At 66.3% G+C, this 25,548-nt stretch overlaps 3 protein-coding genes across 6 annotated transcripts; 1 reads left to right on the forward strand and 2 right to left on the reverse strand.

The window, feature by feature from the left end:
* Window positions 1-330: 330 nt before the first annotated feature.
* On the forward strand, window positions 331-15,982 carry CHLRE_02g078150v5 (uncharacterized protein). The gene is made up of 27 exons (XM_043059184.1): window positions 331-597; window positions 690-820; window positions 1,052-1,141; window positions 1,367-1,738; window positions 1,877-2,017; window positions 2,230-3,741; window positions 3,949-4,050; window positions 4,220-4,360; window positions 4,529-4,929; window positions 5,306-5,533; window positions 5,856-5,961; window positions 6,194-6,268; window positions 6,678-6,781; window positions 7,036-7,100; window positions 7,320-7,947; window positions 8,130-8,394; window positions 8,583-8,936; window positions 9,194-9,270; window positions 9,597-9,761; window positions 10,046-10,214; window positions 10,416-10,456; window positions 10,736-10,884; window positions 11,161-11,252; window positions 11,398-11,547; window positions 11,776-11,859; window positions 12,177-12,310; window positions 12,596-15,982. The coding sequence occupies exons 1-27, from the start codon at window positions 462-464 to the stop codon at window positions 15,453-15,455; spliced, it is 8,772 nt and encodes a 2,923-aa protein (XP_042926818.1). The 5' UTR covers window positions 331-461; the 3' UTR covers window positions 15,456-15,982.
* A 665-nt stretch (window positions 15,983-16,647) lies between these two features.
* Window positions 16,648-20,940, reverse strand: CHLRE_02g078200v5 (uncharacterized protein). 3 transcript variants are annotated; one of them, XM_043059185.1, is made up of 12 exons: window positions 20,575-20,940; window positions 20,423-20,462; window positions 20,057-20,216; window positions 19,937-19,964; window positions 19,755-19,811; window positions 19,607-19,680; window positions 19,276-19,450; window positions 18,903-19,154; window positions 18,689-18,799; window positions 18,465-18,539; window positions 18,027-18,356; window positions 16,648-17,226 (listed from the first exon to the last, which is right to left on the reverse strand). In XM_043059185.1, exons 3-12 carry the CDS (start codon window positions 20,083-20,085, stop codon window positions 17,095-17,097), a joined length of 1,263 nt encoding a protein of 420 aa, XP_042926822.1. In that variant the 5' UTR covers window positions 20,086-20,216; window positions 20,423-20,462; window positions 20,575-20,940; the 3' UTR covers window positions 16,648-17,094. The 3 variants fall into 3 exon arrangements, with proteins under 3 accessions (XP_042926822.1, XP_042926821.1, XP_042926820.1); XM_043059186.1 differs by having other exon boundaries at window positions 16,648-18,356; XM_043059187.1 differs by having other exon boundaries at window positions 16,648-18,356; window positions 20,575-20,700.
* CHLRE_02g078226v5 (uncharacterized protein) lies at window positions 20,755-23,550 on the reverse strand. 2 transcript variants are annotated; one of them, XM_043059188.1, is made up of 4 exons: window positions 22,942-23,550; window positions 22,580-22,807; window positions 22,204-22,227; window positions 20,755-22,065 (listed from the first exon to the last, which is right to left on the reverse strand). In XM_043059188.1, the coding sequence occupies exons 1-4, from the start codon at window positions 23,135-23,137 to the stop codon at window positions 21,992-21,994; spliced, it is 522 nt and encodes a 173-aa protein (XP_042926819.1). In that variant the 5' UTR covers window positions 23,138-23,550; the 3' UTR covers window positions 20,755-21,991. The 2 variants fall into 2 exon arrangements, with proteins under 2 accessions (XP_042926819.1, XP_001701865.1); XM_001701813.2 differs by having other exon boundaries at window positions 20,995-22,065.
* Window positions 23,551-25,548: the final 1,998 nt, after the last annotated feature.

Below are 25,548 nucleotides of genomic sequence, written 5' to 3' on the forward strand. Positions count from 1 at the left end.
CCCTTGCCGCCCCACGCTCCCCTGAAGCAGTTACGAGCATGGTACTGTAGTACTGGCTTACTGCTCAACCTTCATGATGGCGGAGTACTGCAGCACGTCGTCACGGACGGGGCACTGCACACCGTGACCGCCCCCGGAGGTCCCGCCCCCCCAATTCTTCCACGCCTTCCCGTTTGCCCGAATTTTCTCTCACAGTCGCGACAAACCGCCGCAACCACCGCAACGGCCACGCGCACGACGGCGATTACTCCAAGCATGTCAAACTAAATCCGTGTACCTGCACCGTGCCGGCTGCTGCTGCATATCGAAATTCCAACGGCCGCTCACACTGTAATCGCTGTTTCATGGCAGTATGCTGCCCGCGAGACATGCCAAGGACCACCACAGTTATCTTAGTATCCTATCCATGCTGCAGACTTCTAATGTAGTGATCGGGGTTTGACTTGACTGCGGGAGCGGCTATGGCGGACCCAGACGCAGAGGTGCTATTCCTCATATGGAGGTCCCTGGCGTCCGGGCCGCTGAAGAATGTCGCTAAAGCACTTGAGGAGGAGGCCGCAAAGCATGGACTGCTGCCGACCAGGGTCGACATCGCAGGTCAGCGGGCGGGAAATGCGCTCTGAACAGAAAATGGCTGCGGTGGTGTTGGCATAACACAAACGCACTGAGGGTATACTCTATACATTCAGGTGAAGTGCGGCCCGTGGAGTTTGAGGTGCACGCCCGGGTGCAGTCGCATGTCGGGCCCGAGAGCTTGCGGAGGCTTCTTGACAAGTTCGTCCAGCAGAACGCGGAGGCTCTGCCTGGGCCGGGTGTCAAGGTGCGGTAGACGTGCGGGCGCTCGCGGGGGGCTGCAGGCTGGAGCCAGGCCCAGCAGCGCGGTGGTGATGGTCAGGGTGCATAGCCCCATAGCCCCACCACGTTCACCTGGAGCCGCACTGCTGCACGGACGTGGATCCACGGTTTGGTTCGGCAGCCCCGCGGTTCAGTTCTGTCGCTCGAAAGTGCAGAGCTATGCCGCTGAGAGGTGTTTGCCTCGCGGGCTCCACAGGTGGTCAGCCTCACGGCGCCGGGCAAGCACGGGCTGCTGGGCCAGCCTGAGCCGCCGCTGCCGGCCTGGTGGCGGCGCCCCTACTGCCAGGTGCGGGCTGCGGCTGTGTAGGCTCACACAGCAAAAGGAAGAGGAACATGCAGGACAATATGTAGGACAAGGGCGAAAGACTGCAGCGGAGCATTAATTGAGAGCTTGTAACCAGCATGTAAAACACACTGCCACACTCCTCGAAGGCCGACGCACGCCGCTTTCCCCCGCTCCCCACCCTATTCTCTCGCTTTCACCCTCCCGCCTCTGACCTCCAACGCACAGGCAAGCCTGCCCCACCAGCTACTGTTGCGCCAGACCGGCGTCGCGTCCCGCCGCCTCGCCATGCCCGGCTCCGCCTCCAGCACCAGCACCGGCACCGGCACCACCACTCCACTCGCGGCGCTTGCCTCCGCCGCCGAAGTCGGCGCAGCTGCCGCAGGCGCTGCAGGCGCGGCAGCGCCTGCCTCTGGCCTGGTGACGGTGACGCCGACGCCATGTGGGAGCGTGGCTACAGGCAGCGTGGCCACGGGGCTGCTGTGCCGCAGCCTGACGCACCTGGCCACGCTGCGGGGCCACCGGGTAGCGGCCTACTGCTGCATGTACGACAACACCGGGCGGCGCCTGTGCACCGGCAGTGACGACTGCCTGGTCAAGGTGGGTCGTGCGGGATGTGCGTGGGATGTGCAGGTTGGTTTGGAACGTGCGCAAACACCACCGCCTCTACCTCCTTAACGACCCCCCCCGACCAAATCGTACGCACGCACGCACGCACGCACGCACCCGCCGCTGCAGATCTGGTCTGCCGAGACGGGCATGCTGCTGCGCTCCTGCCGCGGCCACGACGCCGAGATCACGGACCTGGCGGTGTCGGCGGACAACAGGCTGCTGGCCAGCGGCGACACAGCGCACCAGATCCGCGTGTGGAGCCTGCAGGTAGGGGCAGGGGGCGGCGGCGGTGGCAGCAGCAGCGGTAGGGGTGGGTTGCGTGGCTAGGGCGGCAGTTGGCATGTCGAAGGGCCTCTTAGTCGTCAGCACGAAGGGCAGACGGGGTTGCGAGTCCGGGGTGCTTTTGTCTAGCCACGCCGTGCTGTGCCGTGCACCCATGCCTGCCGGTGCCACTCCCTCGCTCCCGTGCCGCCCCTCAGGAGGAGACGCTGGGCTGGCCTGTGGCTGTGCTGCAGGGCCACACCGGCCCCATCTCCTTCCTGGACTTCCACCCGCACCTGCCGGACGCGCTGCTGTCATGCTCCGTGGACGGCAGCGTCAGGCTGTGGCACGCGGCAGACGCCGCCGCGCGCTCAGTCGTGTTGAGGCCGGGGCGCCCCGTGCTGGCCACTGCCGGCGGCGGCGGCGGGGCTGGGGCCGGGGCAGGGCCGGCGGCTGGCGACGCGGGCGTGTGGGCGGCCGTAGGGACAGGAACAGGGGCAGGGACAGGGGCAGGGGCAGCGGGAGACCAGGCAGCGGCGGGTGTGCCGCAGGCGGGTGGGGCAGCAGCATCCACAGGAGCAGCTGCAGAGGCCGGAGCAGCAGCTGCAGCTGGCGTAGGCGGGGATGCTGCGCTACGCGGCCGGCCTGCACGGGGCGTGACGCCCTCAGCAAACGGGGCAGCCGCAGCTGCAGCGCCAGCATCAACTGCGCCAACACAGCAGGCACAAAGTGCCGGCCCTGACATGCTGATAACAGGCAGTCGCGAGGCCTCCCGGGTGCGCTCCCCGCCGCCCGGGGCAGGAGGAGCTGGGCCCTCGGCAGCGGCTGCTACTGGTGCTGCCGCCGGGGCGGGGCAGGCGAGCGGAGCCACGGATGCAGCGACAGGGGCGGCGGCAGGGGCAGCATCGGGTTCTGAGGCAGAGCTGCCGCCGCTGACCCTGACGTTCATATGCTGCTGCTGGTCCCCGGACGGGCGCTACATCCTGGCGGGGGGGTCCAACCCGGCCGTGTGCGTGTGGCACTGGGACCTCTCCGCGCCTCCTGCAGCCGCCGGTGCTGGAGCTGGAGCTGGAGCTGCTGCAGCTGGTGCCGCCAAGGCGGAGGCACAGCAGCAGGCACAAGCACAGGCGCAGGGCATGGAGCAGCAGCAGGGCGGACCGCAAGGTAACGGGCCGTCGCCGCACCTGACGCAGGCGCCGCAGGCAGCCGAGCTGAAGGCTGCGGCACCCGCAGGGCCGGAAGGTGCCGGCCTGCCGGCACACGCCGCGGCGGCGCCGCAGCCGCTTGCACCGCCGCCGCCTCAGCAGCAGCGGAGCCATGAGCAGGCGGGCCAGGCGGCAGGCGAGGCCGGGGCCGAGGCCAGGGCGGGGGCCAACCCTGTGCCCATCAAGCAGGAAGCCCCGCACGGCACACCGCAGGCCGCAGCTGCGAACGGCGTTGCGACTGGCGGCGCGGACGTAAGTGGTGCGGCGCACATGATGGACGTGGACGCCAAGCCGACCACCCCAGGCGCGGACGCAGCCGCGGTGGCCGGAGCCGCCGCCGCACCAGCAGCAGCATCAGCGGTACCGGCGCAACACCAGCCTGCGCTGAACACAGCGGCTGCGGTGGAGGACGCGCCAACGCCCGCGGCGCAGATTAGTCTGTGCTTCGGCTCGGCCGCGGTGCAGGCGGCGGCGGCGGACTCGGTGGTGGCAGCGTGGGAGGGCCGCGAGTGGCCGCTGCCTCGGGTGCGTGTGTCACCTCGGTGCACAGGAGTGTGTGTCGCCCTGGTTAGGGCCTGCAACAAACTAAGCTGCGGGGAAGATGGGGCCGCTGGCTTTGGCGCTTCCTCTGTGTGTACGTCTACTTCCTGTATCTTGGCGCCCTCACGTTTCCACGCGTGTGTTTGTTCATCGCCACCCGCCTCCTGCCTTCTTGCTTGGGCACACACGCAGGAGCTGCCGCGGCTGCGGGGCCACCGCAATGACATCGTGTTCATTGAGTTCAGCCACCGCGGCGACGGTGTGGCTACAGCCTCGCGCGACGCCACCATCACGGTGAGACGGGAGGGAGGGGGGAGGGGGGAGGGGGGAGGAGGGAGGGGGGAGCAGGAGACGGTGTGCCAAACATACCGCAGCCCCGCCCGTATCTGACATGCTTATCCAAGCATTGAAGCTCTGGCGTTGCGCTGAATCTGCCCCCGCCGCCACCTCCTTGTGACCGCAGATCTGGCAGTTTGACCCCGCGGTGGGCGGTCCGCGCGAGCCGTGGCGGCCGGTGCAGGTGCTGGCCTGTCCGCCCACGGAGGAGGAGGTGCGCAAGGCGCGCATCAAGCGCCGGGCGCCCACGCACCCCGCCATCAACCAGGTGCGGTCAGCGGGGGGGGGGCGGGGCGGCCGGAGCGTGGAGGCTGCTGCCTGGTCAGCAGGGATATAAAGCCTGTTTTTGGATTATGTACAGTGTATAGAATGTGCCACCCTCTCCTGTCCTGCCGACTCCGCTGGGTTCCACATGCCTACGCCCACCCCTGCACAGGTGGTGTGGACCAAAGATGACTCGCGTGTGGTCGCTGCGCTGTCCGACAGCACCGTGCGCGTGTGGGAGGTCGGCGGCGCAGCCGCCGCCGCCTCAACCTCCGCCGCCACCACCACCACCACCCCCGCCACTGCTGCCGCCGCACCTCCGGCCGCGCTGCTCCCCGCCCTGGCCTCGCCCGCGGGCGCCTCTGCCGCCGCCGCCGCCTCCGCATCCCTCGCTCCTGCCGCCGCCGCCAGCTCCTGCGGCTCCGGCTCCGCCGCGGTGCACATCCTGCAGGTGCACACCTCTCAGTCGCACGTGCTGGAGCCGCACCCCGCCGACCCGCGCCTGGTGCTCAGCGGCGGCTACGACGGGCGGCTGGTGCTGTGGGACGTGGTGGTGGGGGCCGTGCTGAGGGTGTGAGTGGTCAGGAAGGGGGTTTATGGGGGGATACATGAATAGTTAAGACGTAAGGCGTAGCCGGGGGGAGGGTTACAATCGTGAGTGCGGGGGGAGGGGAGGGGTCTGGAAAGGACTGATGCTGGGTGTTGTTTGGTGCGCCGTGTGCTGGCATACATGCAAGCGCAAGCGTTTGCTGCGAGCTGTTGGGAAGTGGTAGTCGGGACGCGGCTGCTGAGCGCGGGCCATCAACTAGGTCCGCGTGTCACGTGGGGCCATGAAACTTTCGTCCCACCGCTCCCCTTCCCCGCTCTTGAATCTCCCCCTCCCTGCCTCTTCCTCCCTGCCTCTTCCTCCCTGCCTCTTCCTCCCGCCGCTCTTCCTCCCTGCCTGCAGGTTCAGCACGCAGGACACGTTCCCCGGCCGCGGCCGCTGGGCCGACCCGTTGCAGCTGGTGGACGGGCACTGGAGCCCGGGCGGCGGCCAGCTGGCGGCCACGGACAGCGCGGGGCAGCTGCACGTGTGGGGGCTGCCGGTGTGCGCGGCGGCGGGCAGCCTGGCACGTGCGCCGTACGACCAGTTCTTGGGCAGCGACTACGGCGCGTTGGTGCGGGACGTGCACGGGTGAGGCAGGCGAGGGGTGGGGTTTTGGGGGGGGGTTGCATTCATGATTAATCAAGAAGTGAAGGCGTAGGGGGGGGGGGCGGTTTGCAAAGATGGTTAGGAAAAGGGTACAGGGTATGCACTGGAGACTGCAGACGAAGTCGTTTTCAATTGCCGGGCGGCCGCGCCGGGGGGGGGGGACAATACAAGCTCACTGCCACTGACAAGCGTGCTGCATCTGAACGCATCCACGCACGCACACACACATACACATACACTGCATCTCTCCAACACGCTCTCCCTCACTCACGCCCCCTCTTTTGCCTGCCTCCTGGTCCCGCAGCTGGGTGCTTGACTCCCTGAGCCAGCAGCCGCCGCACCTCATGACGGGCGGCGGCGCCGCCACCCTGTGCGACTACACCAACCACCCACACGACATAGACGTGCAGGTGTGTGTGTGTGGGGGGGGGGGCTGAGGGGGCGGTGCATGGGTGAGGGAGTGGGGCGGGGCGTGTTTGGCGCTGGTGAGGGATGCGTGCTACATCGCGCCGGGCTTGCAGCAGAGTTTTCATCGCATATCACCTGCACACATGCGGCCGCAGTGCGCATTCGTCACGCACTGCGCACTATGCCTCTGTTTTTGCGCCGCGTGTGCGCACGTGTGTGCACGTGTGTGTGCAGGCCGCCTGGGCCGCCCGCAGCTGGAGCCGCCTGCCGCCGCGGCCGCCCGTGGACCGGGACCACCCGCTGCCGCCGGTGAGGGGCAGGGCCAGGACGGGCGGTGGTGACAGTGGGGAGGTGGTGGGGATGGCTGCAAGGCCACGGCCCGGTAAATCGCGGGCAACAGGGGCCATGTGTCCTGGCGTCTTCACGGCCCACTCCCCCCACGCGTTCGCTGTTTCACCAAACGCCTCCGACACCTGCCGACACACACACACACACACACACACACACACACACACACACACACACACACACACACACACACACACACACACACACACACACACATACACACACACACACACACACACTCTCACTCATAAACAGGCACAAACGCACACACCGCCTCAGACACACACACACATGCGGGCTTTCGTTTGGTTTTTTACACATGCGTGTTTCCATTCCCCCCCCATGCGCGTGCCTCCCGCCCCCCCTGCAGTCGCTCATCTCGCACCCCCCGGTGCTGTCCGCCGCGGCCTGGCTGGCCACCGAGCAGTCGGCGGGCAACGCCAGCGAGGCGTCCATCATGGCGGCCATGGCCAGGTGGGGGGAGGGAGGGAGGGCCGGAGGCGGGGGCACCGGGGGGAGGAGGGGGGGAGGGGTTAGCCGTCCCTGCGAGGAGGAGAGGATGTTTGGGGTGGGTGGGTAGGGGTCGATGTGTTTAAACATACTAAAGGCATCCGTAACATGTGGCACGTCAGCAGTGCACGCCCGCGTGCCCAAAGACCATGTCACACATACACGCAAAGGACACTCGCACACGCTCACGCACATCCGCAATGCACATGCACACACAGGGCGTATGAGCGGCACATGGCGGCCATGTCGGCACTCACGGCGCCCGACGAGCCGCAGGCCAGAGGTGAGCGCGGACAAGCGAGCTGGCTGGGCGGCTCTAGGCTGGGCAGTTTGGTGTAGGGAGCGCAACGCATAAGCACTGACCTGTTTGCGATGTGCCAAGGCTGCCATGTCATGTGCTGACGCATGTGAGTGTATTGGCGCGCGCGTCCCTATTCTATACTGACAATGACAACTGCGCTCTGCTTGCCGTGCGTGCTGACCACGTGCCTCCACCGCACAGCACGCCGCGCCTCCTCCCGCGCAGCTGGCGGCGGCGGCGGCGGCCGCGCTGGAGGCTCCGCCGCCGCCGCTGCAGCCACCGGCGCAATACGTGGCATGTACCTAATCCCTGAAGACCCCAACGCGCCGGCGCCTCCCGCGCGCCCGCTGTCGCGCTACGCCTTCGTGGATGGCAGTAGCAGCGACTCAAGCAGCAGTAGCAGCGACCACGACGACGCACGTGACGCGGCTGTGACGCTGAGCGATGTGGAGGCGGGCGCGGGAGCCAGCGATGAGGATGACGATGTGCAACTCGTGGATTCGGATTCCGACGCCGAGGGGGAGGAGGATGATGAGGAGGAGGACGGACGGCGGCGGCGGCGGCGACAGCAGCAGAGCCGCAGGCCCGCCGCCGCTGGGCGGAGCGCGGTGGCAGCGGGCGGGACTGCGGCGGGGAGGGCGGAGCGGAGCCAGCGGCGGAGTCAGCGCCTGGGGATGCGGGAGGGCAGCGCGGCTGCGAGCGGCGGCGCGGACGGGGGCGCGGGAGGTGGTGTTGGTGGTGGTGCCGGGGACGACGGTGCGGGGATGGCTCTTCGACGGAGCTCCCGCCGTGAGCGGGATCGGGAGCACGACCAGGCGCAAGGCACACGGTGCGTGTGATGTGTCACGACGCCTGATTACTGTGTTCTACATGCATGTGTGCGTGTGCGATGTGCAGCCTGCTTACGGTATCTTGCCAAGCCCTCTAACAAGCCACACCCAACACCTACTCGCACGCAACTTTTCATCTCACCATCCACCATTCCCGCCGACGCCCACGCCTCCTCCGCAGCACTCGGCGCTCCGCCCGCCTCACCGGCCGCAAGCGCGGCCGCTACGCCGGATCCGAGGAGGGCGCCGGCGCCGGCGGCTCCGACCCTTCCGACTTCGCGGACGAGGGAGATGAAGAGGCCGGCGGCGGCGGTTACGGTCATGGCGGCGATGACGACGGCGGTTGGTACGGCGACGACCGTGACGGCGACTTCCTGGTGGACGCGGCGGAGCTGTCGGACGAGTCGGAGGAGCCAGAGGACGAGGATGACGAGGACAGCGACGGGGTGGGTTGGGTGTAAACGAGGGGCGGGTGGGGATGTGGCGTGGCGTGCCGTGGCGTGCCGTGGCGGCACAAAGTCGCAACTGCGCGTGTTTGGGGTTGTACGTACCGGAAGGAGGATTTGATATCTGGGCTGGCCTGGTCCTTGGACCGTAGTGGTCACTGTTGCGCTGTGCCGAATCTACCTGGTAGGGCGCGCGCCGGCGCCAGCGCCAGCGCCAACGGGAGCGCGAGCGGGAGCGGCGCGCTGCGAGGCGGCGGGAGCAGCAGGAGCGCGCGGAGCGGGACCGGCGGCGCCGCCAGGAGCGCCGCAGGGCGCGGCAAGGCGAGGTAGGCGGCGGTGGCGGAGCTGCCGCGGGCACTCTTGGCGGCGCGGCCGCGCAGGCGGCGGCGGCCGCCGCGGCAGCTGCGGCGGAGCCTCCGGCTGACGGCGGCGTCCACGCGGCAGCGGCGGCGGCGTGTGGGCTGGAGCAGGTGGCGCGCAAGCGCTCTCACGATGCCGGCGGCTCCCGCACCCGGCCGCAGGAGTGCTACGCCTGGCTGCAGGTGTGTGTGTGTGTGTGTGGTTGTGTGTGTGTGTGTGTGTTTTGGCGATGTCCGTGTGGGTGGGTTCGTGTGTGTGGTGCGAGGCAGTACGGGCAGAGGACGGGCTCAGGCAGAGGCCAGGGGCGCTGCCTGGGGTTGCGGCGGCTCCGCTCACAATGTGGCGCGGGCTGCTGCTGACGTCTGCACGCACCTGCCGCACCGCACTGCACCGCACCGCCCCGCGCCACTCTGAACACGCAGCGCCCCCCTTGTTGCAGGCCAGCTCCCACGGCCCGGAATTCTACTGCCCCCAGCTGGGCGACGAGGTGGTGTACCTGCGGGATGCGCACCTGGAGTGAGTGTGCGGCAGCGTGTGCGTGTGAGCGTGTGAGCGTGTGTGTGTGTGTGTGTGTGTGTGTGTGTGTGTGTGTTGTGAGCACGGCTGGAGCAGACGCAGCAATCAGCAGGAGACGGCGGAGGCCAGGATGCGCGCTACCCCTCCCCGGGGGTCTCACAGCAAAGACATCATAAAGACCCGGAAGGAACACAGACCGCGTCACGAAATACTAGTAGTACGCAATGCCCAGCTGCTGGACCCTGTCCTCTCTTGTTGTGTCCTCTCAAACCCCACCATTGCGAACACATTCTGCCTCCTCCTCCTCCTCCGCCTCCTCATGTCAGCTACCTGGCTGCTGCGGGCGAGGCGGTGGCGGGGCTCCTGCGCGCGGACCGGCGGCCCTGGCAGCAGCCGGCGGGGGCGCTGCTGCGGCCGGCCGAGCCGTGCCGGGTGGTGGGGGTGGTGTTCGAGGTGCTGCGAGTCAGCCAGGGACTGAGGACCGCCGCCAAGTGAGTGCATGGGGTGGGGAGGCAGGGGGAGGGGGGGCGGGGCGGGGGTGAGGAGGGAGTGCGGGCGGCTTCAGGGGAGGGCAGATGCTGGGAGAGGGCAAGGCAGGAAGCATTGCTCTGGACACACGTGTGCGCCGGTGGAGTGCGCACAATCCCAGTTGCTGCCGAACTCGTATACTCCTGACGCGCTTCCTTCCCTCGCCGCCGCCTCCCCCTCATCCTCCTCCTCCTCCCCCTCCTCCTCCTCCTCCTCCCCCTCCTCCCCCTCCTCCTCCTCCTGTCAGCCTCAAGCTGCAGGTGCTGGCCGAGGGCGGCGGCGACGCGGCGGGCCAGGTGGTGGGTCTGCAGCTGCCGCCGTCCGGCCCCGGCTGCCCGCAGCCGCGCTTCCTGGTGCCGCTGCCGCAGTACTGCAGGGCCGTGCAGCGGCCCTGGGCACTGGGGGAGCAGGTGCAGGTGAGGAGCAGGAGGAGATGGCGGTGGCGGGGAAGGGGAAGCGGGTGTGCGTTCGCTTCCAGTCTCGACGAGTACGTGGTTTAGGGTGGCAGCCTGCTAGTGCGCACGTGACTGTGCCCAGCACGGTCCCATCCACTCACTGACTTGTTCCCACTTCCGCTGCCCCCCGCTGCCCCCGCTGCCCCGCCCCCCCCCCAACAGGTCCACCTGCAGGAGGACGGGCTGGGGCAGCGGGCGCGCTGGTGCGTGTGCGTGTGTGTGGTCGGGTGGCTGGCCCGGGTGGTCGGGTGGTCGGGTGGGCGTATGCATAGCATACGTGAAGCACCAGTAGTGCCTGCATGTGCCTGCGTCTGTGTCCATATTCTGTGTCCTTAGATCTCCAACGGTTGCCGCCTATACAAGGGCTGTGCGCCCCGGCACTTTCACCTGCGTGTCAAACGCACACAAACACACATCCTGATGCCTGTAACCTCGTCTCGTCTCCCTCCGTTGACACCACACACGCCAACGCACCCATGCAGGGCGACCGGAACACTGGTTGAGGATCACGTGGCCGCCGCCGCCGCCGCCATGGTGGCCGGCCTGCCGCCGCCGCCGCCCCTGTCGCTGGCTGCCAGCTACCACGAGTCCGACCTGTGGCAGCGCTTTGGCGTGGTGCTGGATGGAGAGGGTGAGCTGGGCGTGGCGTGGCGTGTGTGTTGTTGGTGAGGAGTGGCGTGCGTGGTGATTGTGTGTTGTAGGGGAAGGTGTTTGGTTGGACCTGTGTGTTTATGGGCTGTGAACTGGAAGGTGCTGTGAAAGCGTTTCACTTTGGTGGGGCCACTGCTGGTCGCGTGCCGCCTCGCTCCGTCGCTTGTCCCAGATATGAATGCCTACAGCTTGCCTTTCCTTTGCTTTCCTTCGCTTCCCTTGGCTTTCCTTTGCTCCCCTTGCTTCCGTCCCGCAGTCGTGCCGCGGCGTGTGGCTCCCTGGTGGATGCTGCCGGCGGGTGTGGACTGGGACGGCTGGGTGCTGAGGTTCGCACAGGCCACATACCAGGTGGGGCCGGGGGGGGGGGGCGCGCGGCGGCGCTGGCGCCGGCAATGCGGCTTCCTCTGCCACAGCCACCCATGTGCCATCCATGAGCTGGTCTCTCTTTAACACCCACACTCAACTGCCCATGCCTACGGCTGCACCCGCTCAGGCCAAGGCGGATGAGGCAGCCATCGCCGCCGCGGACGCCGCTCGCGCCGCCGGTGGCTCCACCGCCGCCGCCGCCGCCGCCGACCCGCTGGCTGAGCCGCCGCCGGTGATTGACCTCGAGGCCCTGGGCAGCGGCTGGGACGATGCGCAGGTGCGACCGCTGCTGCTGCTGCTGTTGCTGCAGCTGTAGCTGTTGATGATGGTGTGGCGGCTGTTCTCTTTTTGGAGCGGTTGCTGCGTGGCTTTACCCGTGTCAGCGGGCCTGCCAGCTACAGTCATGAGGACTACTCAAAATGCTAGCGCGTCAAACCGTGCTGCTGCAACCAAGGCTAAATGCACCCCCACCCCACACACAACGGCCCTCACTGCGAGCCCACAGGCCAGTGCGGCGCGGCTGGCTCTTGAGGCGCTGCTGTCTGAGGAGGAGCGCTGGGGGCTGTTCTTCCACTGCCCGCCACACAATGTGAGGACCGGGGAGGGCCGGAGAGCAAAGGGGGACAGGAAGGGGGACAGGAAGGGGGACGGGAAGGGGGGCAGGACGGGGGTTAAGGGACAGGAAGCCGACAAGCCAGGCAGCTGGAAATTCCTGAGGCCTCACGGCAAAGTAAAGGGCGAGCAGCAAGGAAGCTGTGGCCTGCCGTCTACCTGTAGCTTTCCTCCTCACGCCATTCTTATTCTTGCCGCGGCAGCTATCCGGCCCTCCACCAACTCCCCCCAACCCAACCCAAGCCAACCCAACCCAATCCAACCTGGAACCCCCAATCCGCCCGTGGGCCCCAGGCCGTGTACCCGTGTGCGGACGGCGACCTGCGGCGCCCGGTGCCGTACAACGCGCTCATCCCGCTGCCGCTGTCGCTGGCCGAGGTGGAGGCGCGCCTGCAGCACGGCTTCTACCGCGGCCTGGCGGCAGTGCGGTGAGCCAGGAGGGGCGGGGGGCAGTGGGCGGGGGGGGGGGCGGCGGGTAGCCATTCATGCACACGGTTTGTATGGAACAGGGGACTGGGGGGTGGGGGCAGTGGCAGGGGCAGTGGGGCGGGTTAGGCTTATAGGCGCAAGTGTCAGCCGCGGTAGTCGCTCACCCCACGCGCGGCGTGTGCAGGAGGGGTCGTGGGAGGGAGAGGCCGGGCGGAACGGCAAGACGGGGCAGTCAGGTGTTTAACACTCGCGGGTTGCATGTTGCGCCTCCTCACACTATGCAGCCACGACATCGATGTCATTGTCGCCAACGCGGAGCGTTTCAACGGACCCGACTCCGCCGCCGCCCAGCGCGCCGCCGCGTTGCGCCGTGTGTGGGCGGCGCGGGTGCTTGGGCAGCCGGAGGAGGCGGTGCGACTGCCGCCGCCGCCGCCCGTGGCCGTGGCGCAGGCGCGCCGCGCGCCGCCGCCAGTGAACCTACCGCTGCCGCTCGGCGGCGTTCTGGGCTCGCCCAATGGCGTCAATCTGGGTGCCGCATCTGGGGCGGCGGCTGGGGCGGCGGCGGTGCTGGGGCCTGGGCCTGGGCCGGGGCTAGGCCTGGGGTCGCAGGATGGCGGGGTGGCGGCGGCGGCAACGGAAGGCGGCCGCCCGCGGCGGGAGCGTGCAGGCAACCGCCGGCGGTTTGTCGAGGAGTTCGACGAGTACAACGGCGGTGCTGGCGGCGGCGGCGGCAGCCAGGCGGCGGCGGTTGGTACGGAGGGTGGTGGCGGCGGCGCGGGTGAGTGGGAGGAGGAGGAGCCGCAGGAGGAAAGCGAGGAGGACGCCGGCGCATACGATGACGGGTCCAGTGACGAAGCAATCCATTTGAATGAAGATGCCGACAGCAGTGACTACTCTGGAGGTGGCGGCGGTCGCCGGCGTTATCGCGGCCGCACCGGCCGCGACAGCGGCAAGCCGGCCGCGCGGCAGCGGCAGCGGAGCGCCGCTGCTGCAGGCGGCGGCGGGCGGAAGCAGGGCGGCGGAGCCGGCGCTGGTGCGGCTGCCGCCGCCGCCGCTGAGCCGGTCCGTCGCTCCGGGCGCGCGCGGCAGCCGGCACGGCGGCGGTACGACGACGACGAGTGGGAGGACGACGAGGAGGAGATTGAGGCGGCACTGCAGCGCCACGAGGAGGAGGGCATCAACAGTGATGGCGGCGGAGGCGGCCGCCGCCGAGACCGGGAGCGGGACCGGAGCCGCCGCGCCAGCGCGCGACGCGGCAGCGCCGGTGCAGCCGCCGTCGGCAACGGCGGCGGCGGTGCGGCTGGTGATATGCTACTGCCGGATCCTGGCGCGCTGGGGGCAGACGCCATGATAGGCCCAAGCATGGGGATGCCGTGGCAGCAGCAGCAGCCGGAGCAGCGGCTCACTGAGCTTACTGACATCAGCGCCTTCCTGCCGGCGGCGGGGCCGGCGGTGGGCGTGGGCGCTGGCGCAGCCTGGCCGCGAGGTGGCGGCGCCGACGGCGGTGGTGGTGGTAGTGGTGGTGATGGCGGCTGGGGCTTCATGGGGCTACAGGGGTCGTTTGCAGGAGCCGGCACTGGCCTACCGCATGGGCTGCAGCCTCCGTTGCAGCAGCCGCCGCTGCAGCAGGCGGCACACACGACCGCCCTACGAGATGGCGGTGCAGATGCAACAGGCAGCAGGGGCCAGTCCAGTGCTCAGCCAGGGGCGGCGGTGCCAGGGGCGGCGGTGCCATGGGCGCCCTCTCAGGCTGCTGGTCCCGGTGGTGGCGGCAGCGACGGCGGCGGCGGCGGCGGCGGCGGCGCCGCCAGCCCCAATGGCGGAGGCGGTGGCAGTCCTGCCGGCGGCGCCGCCCCGCGCATTCGCATTCGTCTGCCGGGATTAAGGGGCCCCGTAGGATTGCAGCAGCATCACCACCAACAGCCGCCCCGGCCCACGCCGCTACCGCCCGTGCCCGCGGCGGCGCCGTTCAATCCGAGCGCGCCGTCGCCGACCGCGGCGCCGGCAGCGGCGCCGGCGACTGGCGCAGTGGCGGCGGGGGCGTCGCCACTCATGGCTTCTGGCCGCGCAAGGCGGGCGGCGGCGGCGGGCGTGGCGGCGTTGACGGGGGCGCTGAGGGCGGCGCAGCGGCTGCACCGGGACGAGGACGCAGGGGAGGAGGAGGACGAGAAGGAGGAGGAGGAGGAAGAGGAGGCGCCGGCGCTGTCGCGGCGCCAGATGCGTGTCATGGGGGGCCAGCACCACCATCACCACCACCGCATGCAGCAGGCCCAGCCCCAGCCCCAGCCCCAGCCGCTGCAGCAGCCGCAGCAGCAGCCCGAGCTGGATGCAACCGCGGCGCTGCGGCATGCGAGTATGGAGCAGGCCGCAGAAGGAACCATTGCCGAGGTATTGATGCGAGCCGAGCAGGCGCCCCCGCTGCAGCAGCCGCAGCAGCAGCAGCAGCAGCAGCAGTCGGAGCAGGCAGAAGGCAGTGGGGCCACAGTGCTGCCGCCGCAAGCGGCGGTCCGCAGCCACGCGCCTCCTCGGCCTCCTGGGGGAGGTAGCAGTAGCGGCAGTCAGCTGCCGCCGCCGCAGCTGCCGCCGCTGCAGCGTGCACCCAGCGGGCCTGCACCCCTGGCGATGCCGCAGGCGGCGGCCCCTGCGGGTACGATACCGCACGTGCCTTCTGCGGCTGGCGCCTCCGCGCCTGCTTTGCCATTCCCCAAACCGCAGTTGCAACCCGGGCACACGCCTGTGCTGCCGGCACCGGCGGGGCTGCAGTTGCACGGCGCGCCGACCGCGCTGCCGCCGCATCCGGCTGTAGCACCGCACACGGGGCCGCCTGCGTGGCCGCCTGCAACTGGCACCGCACCGCCACAGCTTCCAAGTGGCATCTTGTCGCCTGATGTCCTACAAGCATTGGTTGCATCCAACATGGCACAGGCGGCACAGCAGGCGCATGCGTCGAGAGGCGGCGCGTCAGCGGCAGCGGGAGCGACTCCGCCGCCCTCGCTGCCGCAGCTGCCGTTCATGCCACCTGGCATGTTTCCCTTTCTGCCACAGTTTCCGCTGGTGATGCCGCAGCCGCCAGCAGGACAGCCGCCGTTGCTGCAGCCGCCGGCGCCGCCGCAGTCGCCTGCACCGGGGGGCAGTGAGAACTAGACGTGCATTGGCTTTGCGAGGGCGGAATCGGCTCTGACAGGTGCAGGGAGCACTCGGGCCGCCGTTGCTGTGCTTGGACACCGTGTGTGCCACCCAGGCGCAGCCTGTCACGGCGCGAAATGATTTGAACGGTTGGGGATAGCAGGCCGTGATGCTACGCTGCGGGCGCGGACCAGTGTTGCTGTCTCTGGATGGATTCGGTGGGGTGGGCGGGTGCCAGCCCCCTCCACGCAGGAGTGAAATGTGAGGTGTGAACTCTATGGGAATGGCTGGAAAGACAGACGTGTGTACAGAGCTCGCCGGGGAACATGCCGGGGACTGGGAGCATGGGTGCATGCAGGTGCGGGTTCAAAGGTTGCCCAAGGTTCCTTCCGCCCGGCGCGAGAAAGGCTGAGAGGCCTGAGCATACATGAGTACGCATGCCAAAGTTATGAATGCGGATGTTACAGAGGGGACAGTCCCAGCACCCGAAGACGCCGAGCCATCACATGCTATCAGGGCCCAACATGACTCCACCAACCCCGACTTTGCTGCAAACCCTCCCGCGGGCAAAGTCCGTGTGACTCCGCGCACAGTGAGTCCTAGCCAAGCCTCAACCCGCCAGAGCCCCACCGCTGTGCCTCAACGTCACAAGCCTAGGCACAGAAGTGCCGGGAAACGTCTAGGCCGCAGGACACACGCACAGCGCACGCACTAACCAGGGCGCAAGCGTCCAGGTACTAGAACGGTCGCCCACGCGTGCATCCTGCCCACACACAAAGCCACCAACCACGCACAACCTCTCACGGCGAGGGAGGCGGGAAATCAGCGTCATACGGCAAGCGCAAAACCATGCCGTCACCAACAGCCCGAGAGATGAAAGGATGCGCAGACGGCACAGTGTCCCAACCCTTCGGCCTGATACCCAAAGTCACAAACGTCTGGAGCCGACCCCAGAAGTCAGCTACGACGGCAAGTCCAATGCTCAGCACCCAAAGTTATGGCGGGAGCTTGTGATGCCAAAGCGCTTTGAGTCGGCCACCGCAATGGACCCTATTTTGGTGGGCCCGTCGCCGCAACATGACAAAATGCTCCGTGCTTCCACACTCAGCGCTTCCTGACAGCCATGCCCTCTGCTGACAGAACCTTTGCCACTGGCTCCGACCCTTGGCTGCCGCAGACCAGCAGAGGCGGTTTTCATGGGCCATCTGCGAAGGAATCAGTGTTACATGTGTGTTCCCTACCAGAGGGGTGGGACGCCGCACAGACCGTGCCAGCTGCACGTGGGGGTGCCACGTGCTAACACACACTGCCAGCCACCTGCCGGCTGCCAACCGTGGCTCTGACAGGCCAATAGTTTGTGGCACCTCCAACAGCTGAAACTTGGCAACGGTGAGAGACATGCCCGCCACAAGGTCAGTCCTCATCCTTGAGCTCATCGCACTCGACGTCCAGGTCAACCTCATCGCCCGGACATAGCCGGGGTCGGTTTCCACAGGCACATAGCCAAACCAGGTGCCTATCTAGCAGTCGCGATGCCACAGCAGAGCCAACCGCAGCCAGACGCAGCGCAGTTGTCAACAGCCGCACTACTTGTCATGCCGCTACGCATGCCCTGCCAGCCCCACCGCGGACCGCTTCCTAGACACCAGCCGGCTCCTCAGCCTGCGCGCTTGCGCCGCTTCTTGGGCGGCGCTGCGCTCTCCTCCTCGACATGGCCTTTCCCGCACCCTCCGCTACCAAGATGCGCGCACGCGACCCCGCTGCTGACGCCGCCGCCGCCGCCGCCAGTCTGCAGCAATGCAACAGGAAGGGATGGTCAGCGCCAACTTTGTCGCAACCATATCGTGGCCGCTTGCTTACGGCTCCGGCGAACAAATGAAGCCTCGCATAGAATTCGCCTACCACTAGGACTCTGCCTTTGTTGATTGTGCCTATTCTATCTTCAGCATCTCGCGTGGCGTACAGAAACCGCCTCCCCTCTTCCATTGCCGACATGGCGGAGAGGCACACAACATCCCAGATTGCCTGCTCTACACCATCCGTAGGCCTGACCAGCCATAGTTGGGCCCGGTCCGGGTGTAGGTCACTACCCACCTCAATTCTTATCACCTCTCTTACGGCATATGCGAGAGTGCATTCGTCAAAGTGCAGTCGGTCCCCACTGAGCATGCATGGGCCACACGTGCATGGGCCACACGTACCGCTGCCAGTGCCCCAGCTGCCCCAGCTACTCCGCGCTGTCAGTGTCACTGGTGACGATGACCTCAACGCTGGCTTCCACGCTGGCCTCCACGCTGGCCTCCACGCTGGAGGCGCCATGTTCCCCTTGCCGTCCCAACGCACGCACTCGGTACACCAGCCCTCGCACTCCAGCCTCTGTCTGCACGCCGGCCCCAGTCTGCGCGCCGCACAGCCACCGTACAACCGCCACGCCCAGCACAAAACACAGCACGAAACAGCACGTGCCACATCGCAGCCACCTCCTCTCACGTCCCGGCGCTGAGGGCAGCTGCAGGCCTACCACCGCAGCCCGCCGCGCGTGCACACCACGGGACGGCCGCTCTATGCGGACAGCGCGCGCACCCCCACCTGCGCACGTGGCGCCCGCATGATGCACAGCTTGGGGCGCGTGACCAGCGCCGGCGCCGGCCCCAGCTCCGGCACCGCGGCCGGAGCGGACCCCAGCGCCGGCGCCGTGGGTGAGGCCTGCTTCTGTCGGCTTCCGTCGGTCTTCATGGTCAACTCGAAGTTCGGGTAGATGTCCTCCGGCACCACGAAGATCAGGCGAGCCTCCTGCTGCGATGTGAGGCCCAGATCCCCGAGCAGGCCTTCGAGCGCGGCAAAGTCCACGGGCTTGTTGAGGTCCACGGTCATCTGAAACAGGTTCACAACGCCGCCCACGTGCAGGAGCGAGTCCACCTGCGGCGCAAGGGCGGGCGGCCGGGGGTGGCCACCACTGTCGCATGAGAATGCGCCCCATGTCGAGTCGCTTGCTCAGCTTTGCCGCTCGCCCAGGCCGCCCCTTACCAGCGGGAAGCGTGCGCTGGCGGGCTTGTAGTATACGCCCTCCTCGCAGCGCCCACCGGCGAGCTCCACCACCTCCTGCCGGGACGATGGGCCAGGACGACGGAGTGCAAGGTGGCCCAGGCTGCAAATTGCCGAGATGCATGCAGGCCCCGTAGGACCCACCCCCCTGACCGGCCGTTGCTTGTGCGCTGGCGCTGCCCCGCCCTCACACCAATTGCACCTACCTCAAAGACCGCCTCCTTGCACGGGGGCAGCTTGAGCGTACAATCGGCTTCCCGCACCAGCTTCATTGTGCCGCCGGTGAGCTTGACGGGCGCGATGGTGAACTCCCCGCCCTGCAGACCAGACGCCTTACGCAACTTGAGCTGATACGTGAACCCAAACTGTTACGTGAACCCAAACGGGCTACCCATATAAGCTTAACGAGGCAAGCCGCACCTTGGGCAGCGTGCGGTGCATCCAGGCCTCGTGCATCAGGCCGCGGAAAGTACCGGTCGAGCCGTTCACCAGGCTTACAAGGCCCTGCTCATCCTCCACCGCCGCCTTGGCCATGAATCGCTCCGCTACCCAGCGGCTGGCGAACACAAGCTGCCGCACGCTGTAGGACCCGTCCGTCATGATGTGGATCACACGGTGGCTGGCCTCCGGCCCCCGGTCCTGTGCCGCGACGTCTGCAAGTGCCGCACGCACCTGCACATTGCGCAAATTTGTGACCCAGCCAGACTTGAGCCTTGAGCCATGCATGGATTGGGAGAAGTAACAGGTTCAAGCCACCACTGCTCCAACGAATGGCCGCGACCGCACGCCCCACCTGCGACACGCTGGTTGTGTCGACCGCCCTGCCAAGCTGTCCCAGCAATCTGTCGACGTCCTCATCAAACGCCGCCGCCGCCCCCCCTGACTGCAGCAGCGAGGGCCGTGCCACGCCACCACCGTACTCAAAGCACTTTTTGACGAACGCCTCCGACACCGGAAGGCCCAGCTTGCTGCGTCAGGCAACAAACGAGTACCGAGTGACCAGCAGTTGCGGCCCCAAAAGCCAGCACAACCTAATCAAGGCATCTTCTGCTCAACAAGATGAAGGCCACTTCATGTGCAAGTAAACCCCACGTTCCGCCCCGCGCCACTGCTGTGAGCCACACCTGCGGCAATCCTGCAGCTCCTCCAGCGACCACGGCGGCATGTGCAGCATCCGCGCGCCACGCTTCTCCAGCTCCTGCGCGCGCACGCAGCAGGGCCCCAGAGCTCGACGGCCGAAGTGCCAGGCGGGCACGTTTCGCCATCACGCACCTTGTACGTGCTCCTCTTTGGTGATGTGATGAGAACGACATGCGCCTTGGTTTTGAGCTGCGGGGAAAGCAATGATGCATGGCGGCCATATAATGCATAAGCGCGCGTACATAGAAGACAGGTGGAAGGGCCTCTGCAAGGGATTTCGCACCCTCACCCCATGGCCCTCGCGAACCACCTACTTCTGGCGGCATAGCATCTGCAATGTACCTGCAGGCAACAACACACACTATTGCTGTCAAGTCGTGCCCTGCACAGTGCACGACTACAACACGTTGCGGGTTATAGCCCTGTCTGCCCACCAGGTGTCGGGGTTCATGAGCTCCGCCATGAAGCTGCTGACTTCGCCGCACAGCGTGTCGCCGGTCTGGGTGTTGTAGCAAAACGCTCTGCTGCTTGAGTAAAACGCGTGCTGCCAGATGATGAATCGCGGCGGCACTGGACGCTGCAGCAGCCGCCCCACTGCGCACATTGGAGGAGAGGGAGTGCAGCATCCCGCAAATAGTGCCAACATTCAGCCGGCGAGAACGAGAATGCTCCAGGGGGTGGGCCAGATATGATACAGGTACATGCGAGAACGGCGGGCAACAGGCCCAGCCCAAAAGGCGTTGTGCACACCAGCCGCTGGCTATCGCAAACGGACTCCACCAGCACCTCAGCCTCCCTACCGAGATAGCAAAAGATGGTGGATGCCCGGCGTGCCCGTGACTGCAATCAAAGTATTGGCACAGACGCATAAGCACACGCACGACGGTTCCGTTCATCACCATACGCACAAGTAGGTCAATTATGACTGCAAAAGCGGGTGAGCGTAACTCACGGATGAACTTCTTCTGCGGCGTTGTCAGGATGACGTCAGCCAGCCCCTTGTAGCAGTCGCGGATGTACACACCGCCGAGGTCCACGTCCGGCACAAAGCCTGCGCCCTCAAGGCGCAGGACCTCGCCCGGGGCCGGAACCGCCTTGCTGCACAGCGCCCGCATCATGGCCGCCTCATCCGGTGCAACTGCAGTGCGGGGTGAGGCAACAAGAAGGCACAAGCGGCCAGGGGATCAGATGTTTGCCGAAACATGATGGGATGCTGACGCATGCCCCCGGAGCAATTCAGGGGGGGGAGGTGGGAGCAGCTCGGGTGGCGCTTGGGAAGGTCGGGGGTGCCCGGGCACGTGTGCGCAGGTGCGTCTCGGCATTGTCTTGGATGGTGCGGGCTGCGTTCGGACGCTTCGGAGTGTTCTGGCGGAAATTTGAGGGTGGGAATCCCTCCGCAATCAAAGACACTACTCTAGACACCATACCATGATGCTGATCCCTAATGACGAGCAGCTGGTGGCCCTGGACGCCGAGGTTGTGACGAAGTTCCTTCCCACGCTCGCCTGGCAGGCCCGCGCCGACAGGAACGGCGAGCACAACCCCGTTACTATGCGGTCCTTTGTGTGGGCGAGGGCGGGCCATTTGAGGGCGGGCCAAAATCACCTGCTGCTGTGGCGAGTGCAAAACCTGCAAGGGGCGGGCCCAAGTCCAGAAGTTCCTAGCCAAGAACGCCTAGGCGACTCCTCCCTCAAAAGCCGGTGTTTATCAACACCACCCATCACACCGGCGTACACGCGCTTAGCTATTGTAACGCTGGTGGTACTCGGCCTATGCATGACACCCGGCCGCCAAGGGCCCTTCTAGCAGCCATGTCCACATCCACAGCTCGGAGGACCGCACAAGAGTTGGCAAAACTGCAGCCCAAACAGCATGCCCCTTGCGCGGAATGGTCCCTCTGCTGTTCTTCCACCCTACAAGCCAACACCCCTGTGAGCAAATCCCTGACCAAGCCACCAGTCTCACACCCAAAACTGCACAGTGCGCATGATACCAGCAACCTGAAGCTGGCAACACCCGACGCATGGCGTACAGCGTGCAGGTCGTTTCATCATATGGTGGTGCTTTCTGAACCGTTCACAGTGCTCTGTCACTGTCCCGCCTCGGCCGGGCCTGAGCGAAGAGCTTTGCCCGGTGGGGTCGCCAGTGCACGCATAGTGCCACCTCGTGTGTCCCCCTGTAAGGCCCCCAGTGCCCGATTGGTGGTGCCAATCAGGGCAGTTAAGACTTCAGCCTTTTGCAGTCCTGCCCTGGGCGCAGCCTCTGGTGGCGGCCATGCGCCGGGCGCATCCTGTAGCAGCGGCCCTGGGTGCAGCCACAGCTAGTCCCCAACTGCCGGCACGCGCTGCGCCCCATTCTGCTGCCGGGTCTCAACCAACCGCATGCCAATCCCCACCCAACAGCCTCGTGGAAAGATGCTCACCAGCAGCAGCCGTCAGCGACCCTGTAGGGGAAGGCAAGCAAAACGGATCCCGGTGAGACTGCAGCTTCAAGGTTGCGGGCAAACAACTACCCTAATACTCATCATACCCGTGCACCCGTACCAAGTGAGCCTCAACAGTTCACGCGGAAAGTCACTCACCGGCAACCGCAGACTCCGCGCGGCCTGAAGGGGGAAGCATGCAAGACAGGACAAACAGCCTCAGAGAGTACTCGTGTTCGGACAATCCCAACCCGCTGTGAGGACTCGGCGGTCCGCAGCCGGGCAATCGGTTGCAACGTGAACGCACAGCGGCAGATGTAGATCCCCACGGCCAGCCTCCGCTCCCCGCTCCGGTGGCTGAATCGCGGGACTCAACACCTAGGGCTTGCGCTCAGGCCCACCCGCAAGTTCCAGGCGCGCACAAGCTCGGAACCAAGCCTCCCGCATACCGCAACGCGCAACAAGAATCCCGGTTGGTCGGTCAATCGGACGCCAGGGCACAGGCACGATGGCGACGGCAACGTTCACGGCTCACCCATCGCCAGTCGCAGAACCTTGCGCACTGCAGCTGGACTGATGCCTACGTCCCGCAGCTCGGCGTCGTCGAGAGCGAAGAAAGCTCGGCGCTTCTTTGGAGCCCCAAATCCTTCCTTGTCCAGCGCATCGTAGCAAAGCTTCTTCTCCTCGTCGTCCAGATCTTCCAGGCCTATGATGAACGCATGGAGGCCCCAACCCCTCTCCTTCGCCAGGCCAGCGGCCACAGCTGCACGAGGAGCGAGCGTCCGGGGTGGTGCGGGTTTGGGTGCGAGGAGGACAACCGGAACAATTGCGACCCCGTCCTCGAAAGTCGGGCAGACCCGCGTACCACCACTCCTCCGTCGCAGGCGTACACCTCACCTTGAATGGCAAACTTTAGCGCTAAAAGTTGCCGAACATTGAGGCCTGCCGCTTGGTCCGCTTCTAGCAGACTGAAGGCTGTGCCTGCCTCTTCATGCTCGTTGAAGCCTAGCCCGGAGAGAGCCTCCACAATTGGCTGGATGGAGGTGGCATTCTCTCCCACGACCGATAGAAGGGCTTCGCGAATGGTCACCATGGAAAAACTGTGCGCTGCGGCGCTTAGTATGTGCTGCAGCTAGCTTTTGCAAAGGAATGAAAATGAGGATATCATATAGAGGAAAATGAGTTAAATGAGTTTAATGGGCGTCCCCGCCAATGATTGATCGATTGGTGTTACAAGTTCATGCTCGTAGATTGGTCCAAACGAGCCAGGAAGCTCATGGACCGCTAAAAAGTAGTTCTCAAAGCGTGAGGTCCCATCCCACCGAACACCTCTAAACTGTCTCAAGTTAATTTACACAACAGTCATATCTATTGAAATTTTGCCCTGAGTAAGTGTGAGCGCTTCTCGCTGCGTCGTCGCGTTGCAGGTAGTCTGAGTCGCGAAAGGAGTGTGTTATAAGGGATTTCAATTGAGATAACTAACTAATACGTAATCGAGCAATTAGATAATTATATCCATGTATCGACGCAGACGACGCACGATGGCTTGGGTCCCCAACCGCTTTGGGTCCCCAACCGCTATGGGTTCCCCTGTTCGAGGACGGGGCTGGACGGGGCTGGACGGGGCTGGACGGGGCGAGGTTATGGGAGAGGGCGGGAACGAGATTGGGGCAGGAGGGTGGGGAACAGGAGGGAGGGTAAAGAGCAGAAAGGGGGCGGGGAGGGTGGAGAGCAGAAAGGGGGCCCAGAAGATGAACAAGGAAAGGTGGCTCTCCCTTGCAAGGGAAAAGTGGGCTGAGCCCACGCCACGTCCTCCGTCTGAGGCCGAAGGTTCCAATACTAGCCTCATCTCCCGGACATAGCCGGGGTTGGTTTGTATAGGCACCGCCCGCCATATGTGCCCAGTCGCGCCCAGCTATCAAGCACTAGTGCAGCAGGCAGCAGGCCAACCAGACAGCAAGGAAAACACCCCTGCCGCTGCAGCCGACTGCCCGCTACGCCATGCTCGTCAGCACAGGTCGCTAACCAGACAACACCGGCAGGTCTCAACCTGCGCGCCGGCGCCGCTGTGAAGGCGGCGCCGCGCTGTCCGCCTCCACGTGAACATGCGCGCCGCCACTGCCGCTGGGCCCAGGGCCGCCCGTGCCGCCGCCACCACCGGGCTCAACGCCGTGGCCGCTGCTGTTGCCGCCTGTAGGCGCGGTGCCACTGCCGCCGCCACCGCCGTCTCCAGGCCCTGCACCGCCGCCACCGCCGCCGCCAGGCCCTGCACCGCCACCGCCGCCAGCAGGTCGCAGGGCTGCAGGCCGCGGTTTGCCAAGCAGCATCTCCATCAGCGCGTGCCGCACGGGGCGGCGGCTGCCGGCCGGGTGGGGGCAGGTGCGTTAGTGGGGTGGCAAGGCACACGGTACTCGACACACTGAAGCCCCTGGATCGGCCGGTATCGCCGGTGGCGTCATCTCCAGAGGGCTGTGTGTGGGTTGGGAGGCCGCCGCCGCGCACGCCCGCAACGAACACTCCTTTTGGGATGACGCGACGGCGACAAGCCGCCATGGGGGCGGCGGCGACATGCCGCCATGGGGGCGGGGGCACGTGGCCAGGGCGGCCGCGGGGGCGGCGGCGCGTAGCCGAGGCGGCCGCGGGGGCGGCGGCACGTAGCTGCGGCACGTAAGATGACAAGAAAAGGTGGCTCTCCCTTGCAAGGGAAAAGTGGGCTGTGCCGCCACGCCACGTCCTCCGTCTGAGGCCGAAGGTTCCGATACTAGCCTCATCTCCCGGACATAGCCGGGGTCGGTTGGTACAGGCACCGCCCGCCATATGTGCCCAGTCGCGCCCAGCTATCCAGCACTAGTGCAGCAGGCAGCAGGCCAACCAGACAGCAAGGAAAACACCCCTGCCGCTGCAGCCGACTGCCCGCTACGCCATGCTCGTCAGCACAGGTCGCTAACCAGACAACACCGGCAGGTCTCAACCTGCGTAAGATGAAAATGCTCTATTTTCAGCGGAGTGCAACGCAGATTAAAATTGGTTTTGAAGTAAGGCGTAAGACCAAGGTCCGGACATGCGTTGTGTTTGAGGTGGGTGGAGGAGTACAGAGGACATGGGGCGTGCCGGTTTGGCCCTGGAGCCTTGGGTGGGCAGAGAGCAGCCGCAGCAGCACAGTCCAGTTGTCTTTGATTTATTGCCGGCATTACCGCGAGCGGTAACTGGCCGGCTTTAGCAGCTTTTCGCTAGTCTTGGCCAGACTTGCTTACCCACCCGCCCACCCTGCAAGTCTGCTTGGAAAGTGCCCGCTGGCGTTGAGGTGTCTTACTGCTGGGCAGCAGAAGGAAAGCGCTGTTGCAATGGCGTTACTGTTTTTGCTACATAATATCCGGGGGGTAGTTGCTGCCCGGCGTGTTGAGAAGCCGGCCGGGCAGACTTTTGTGGGCGGCGGCCGTGACCGGCGCCGCCAGGCCGTGCCGCACGGAGGCCTAAACGGAGATAGGTCTTTGCCCCGCGGCA

This window comes from Chlamydomonas reinhardtii, chromosome 2 (assembly GCF_000002595.2).
Source record: "Chlamydomonas reinhardtii strain CC-503 cw92 mt+ chromosome 2, whole genome shotgun sequence".
NCBI classification, from domain to species: Eukaryota; Viridiplantae; Chlorophyta; class Chlorophyceae; order Chlamydomonadales; family Chlamydomonadaceae; genus Chlamydomonas; species Chlamydomonas reinhardtii.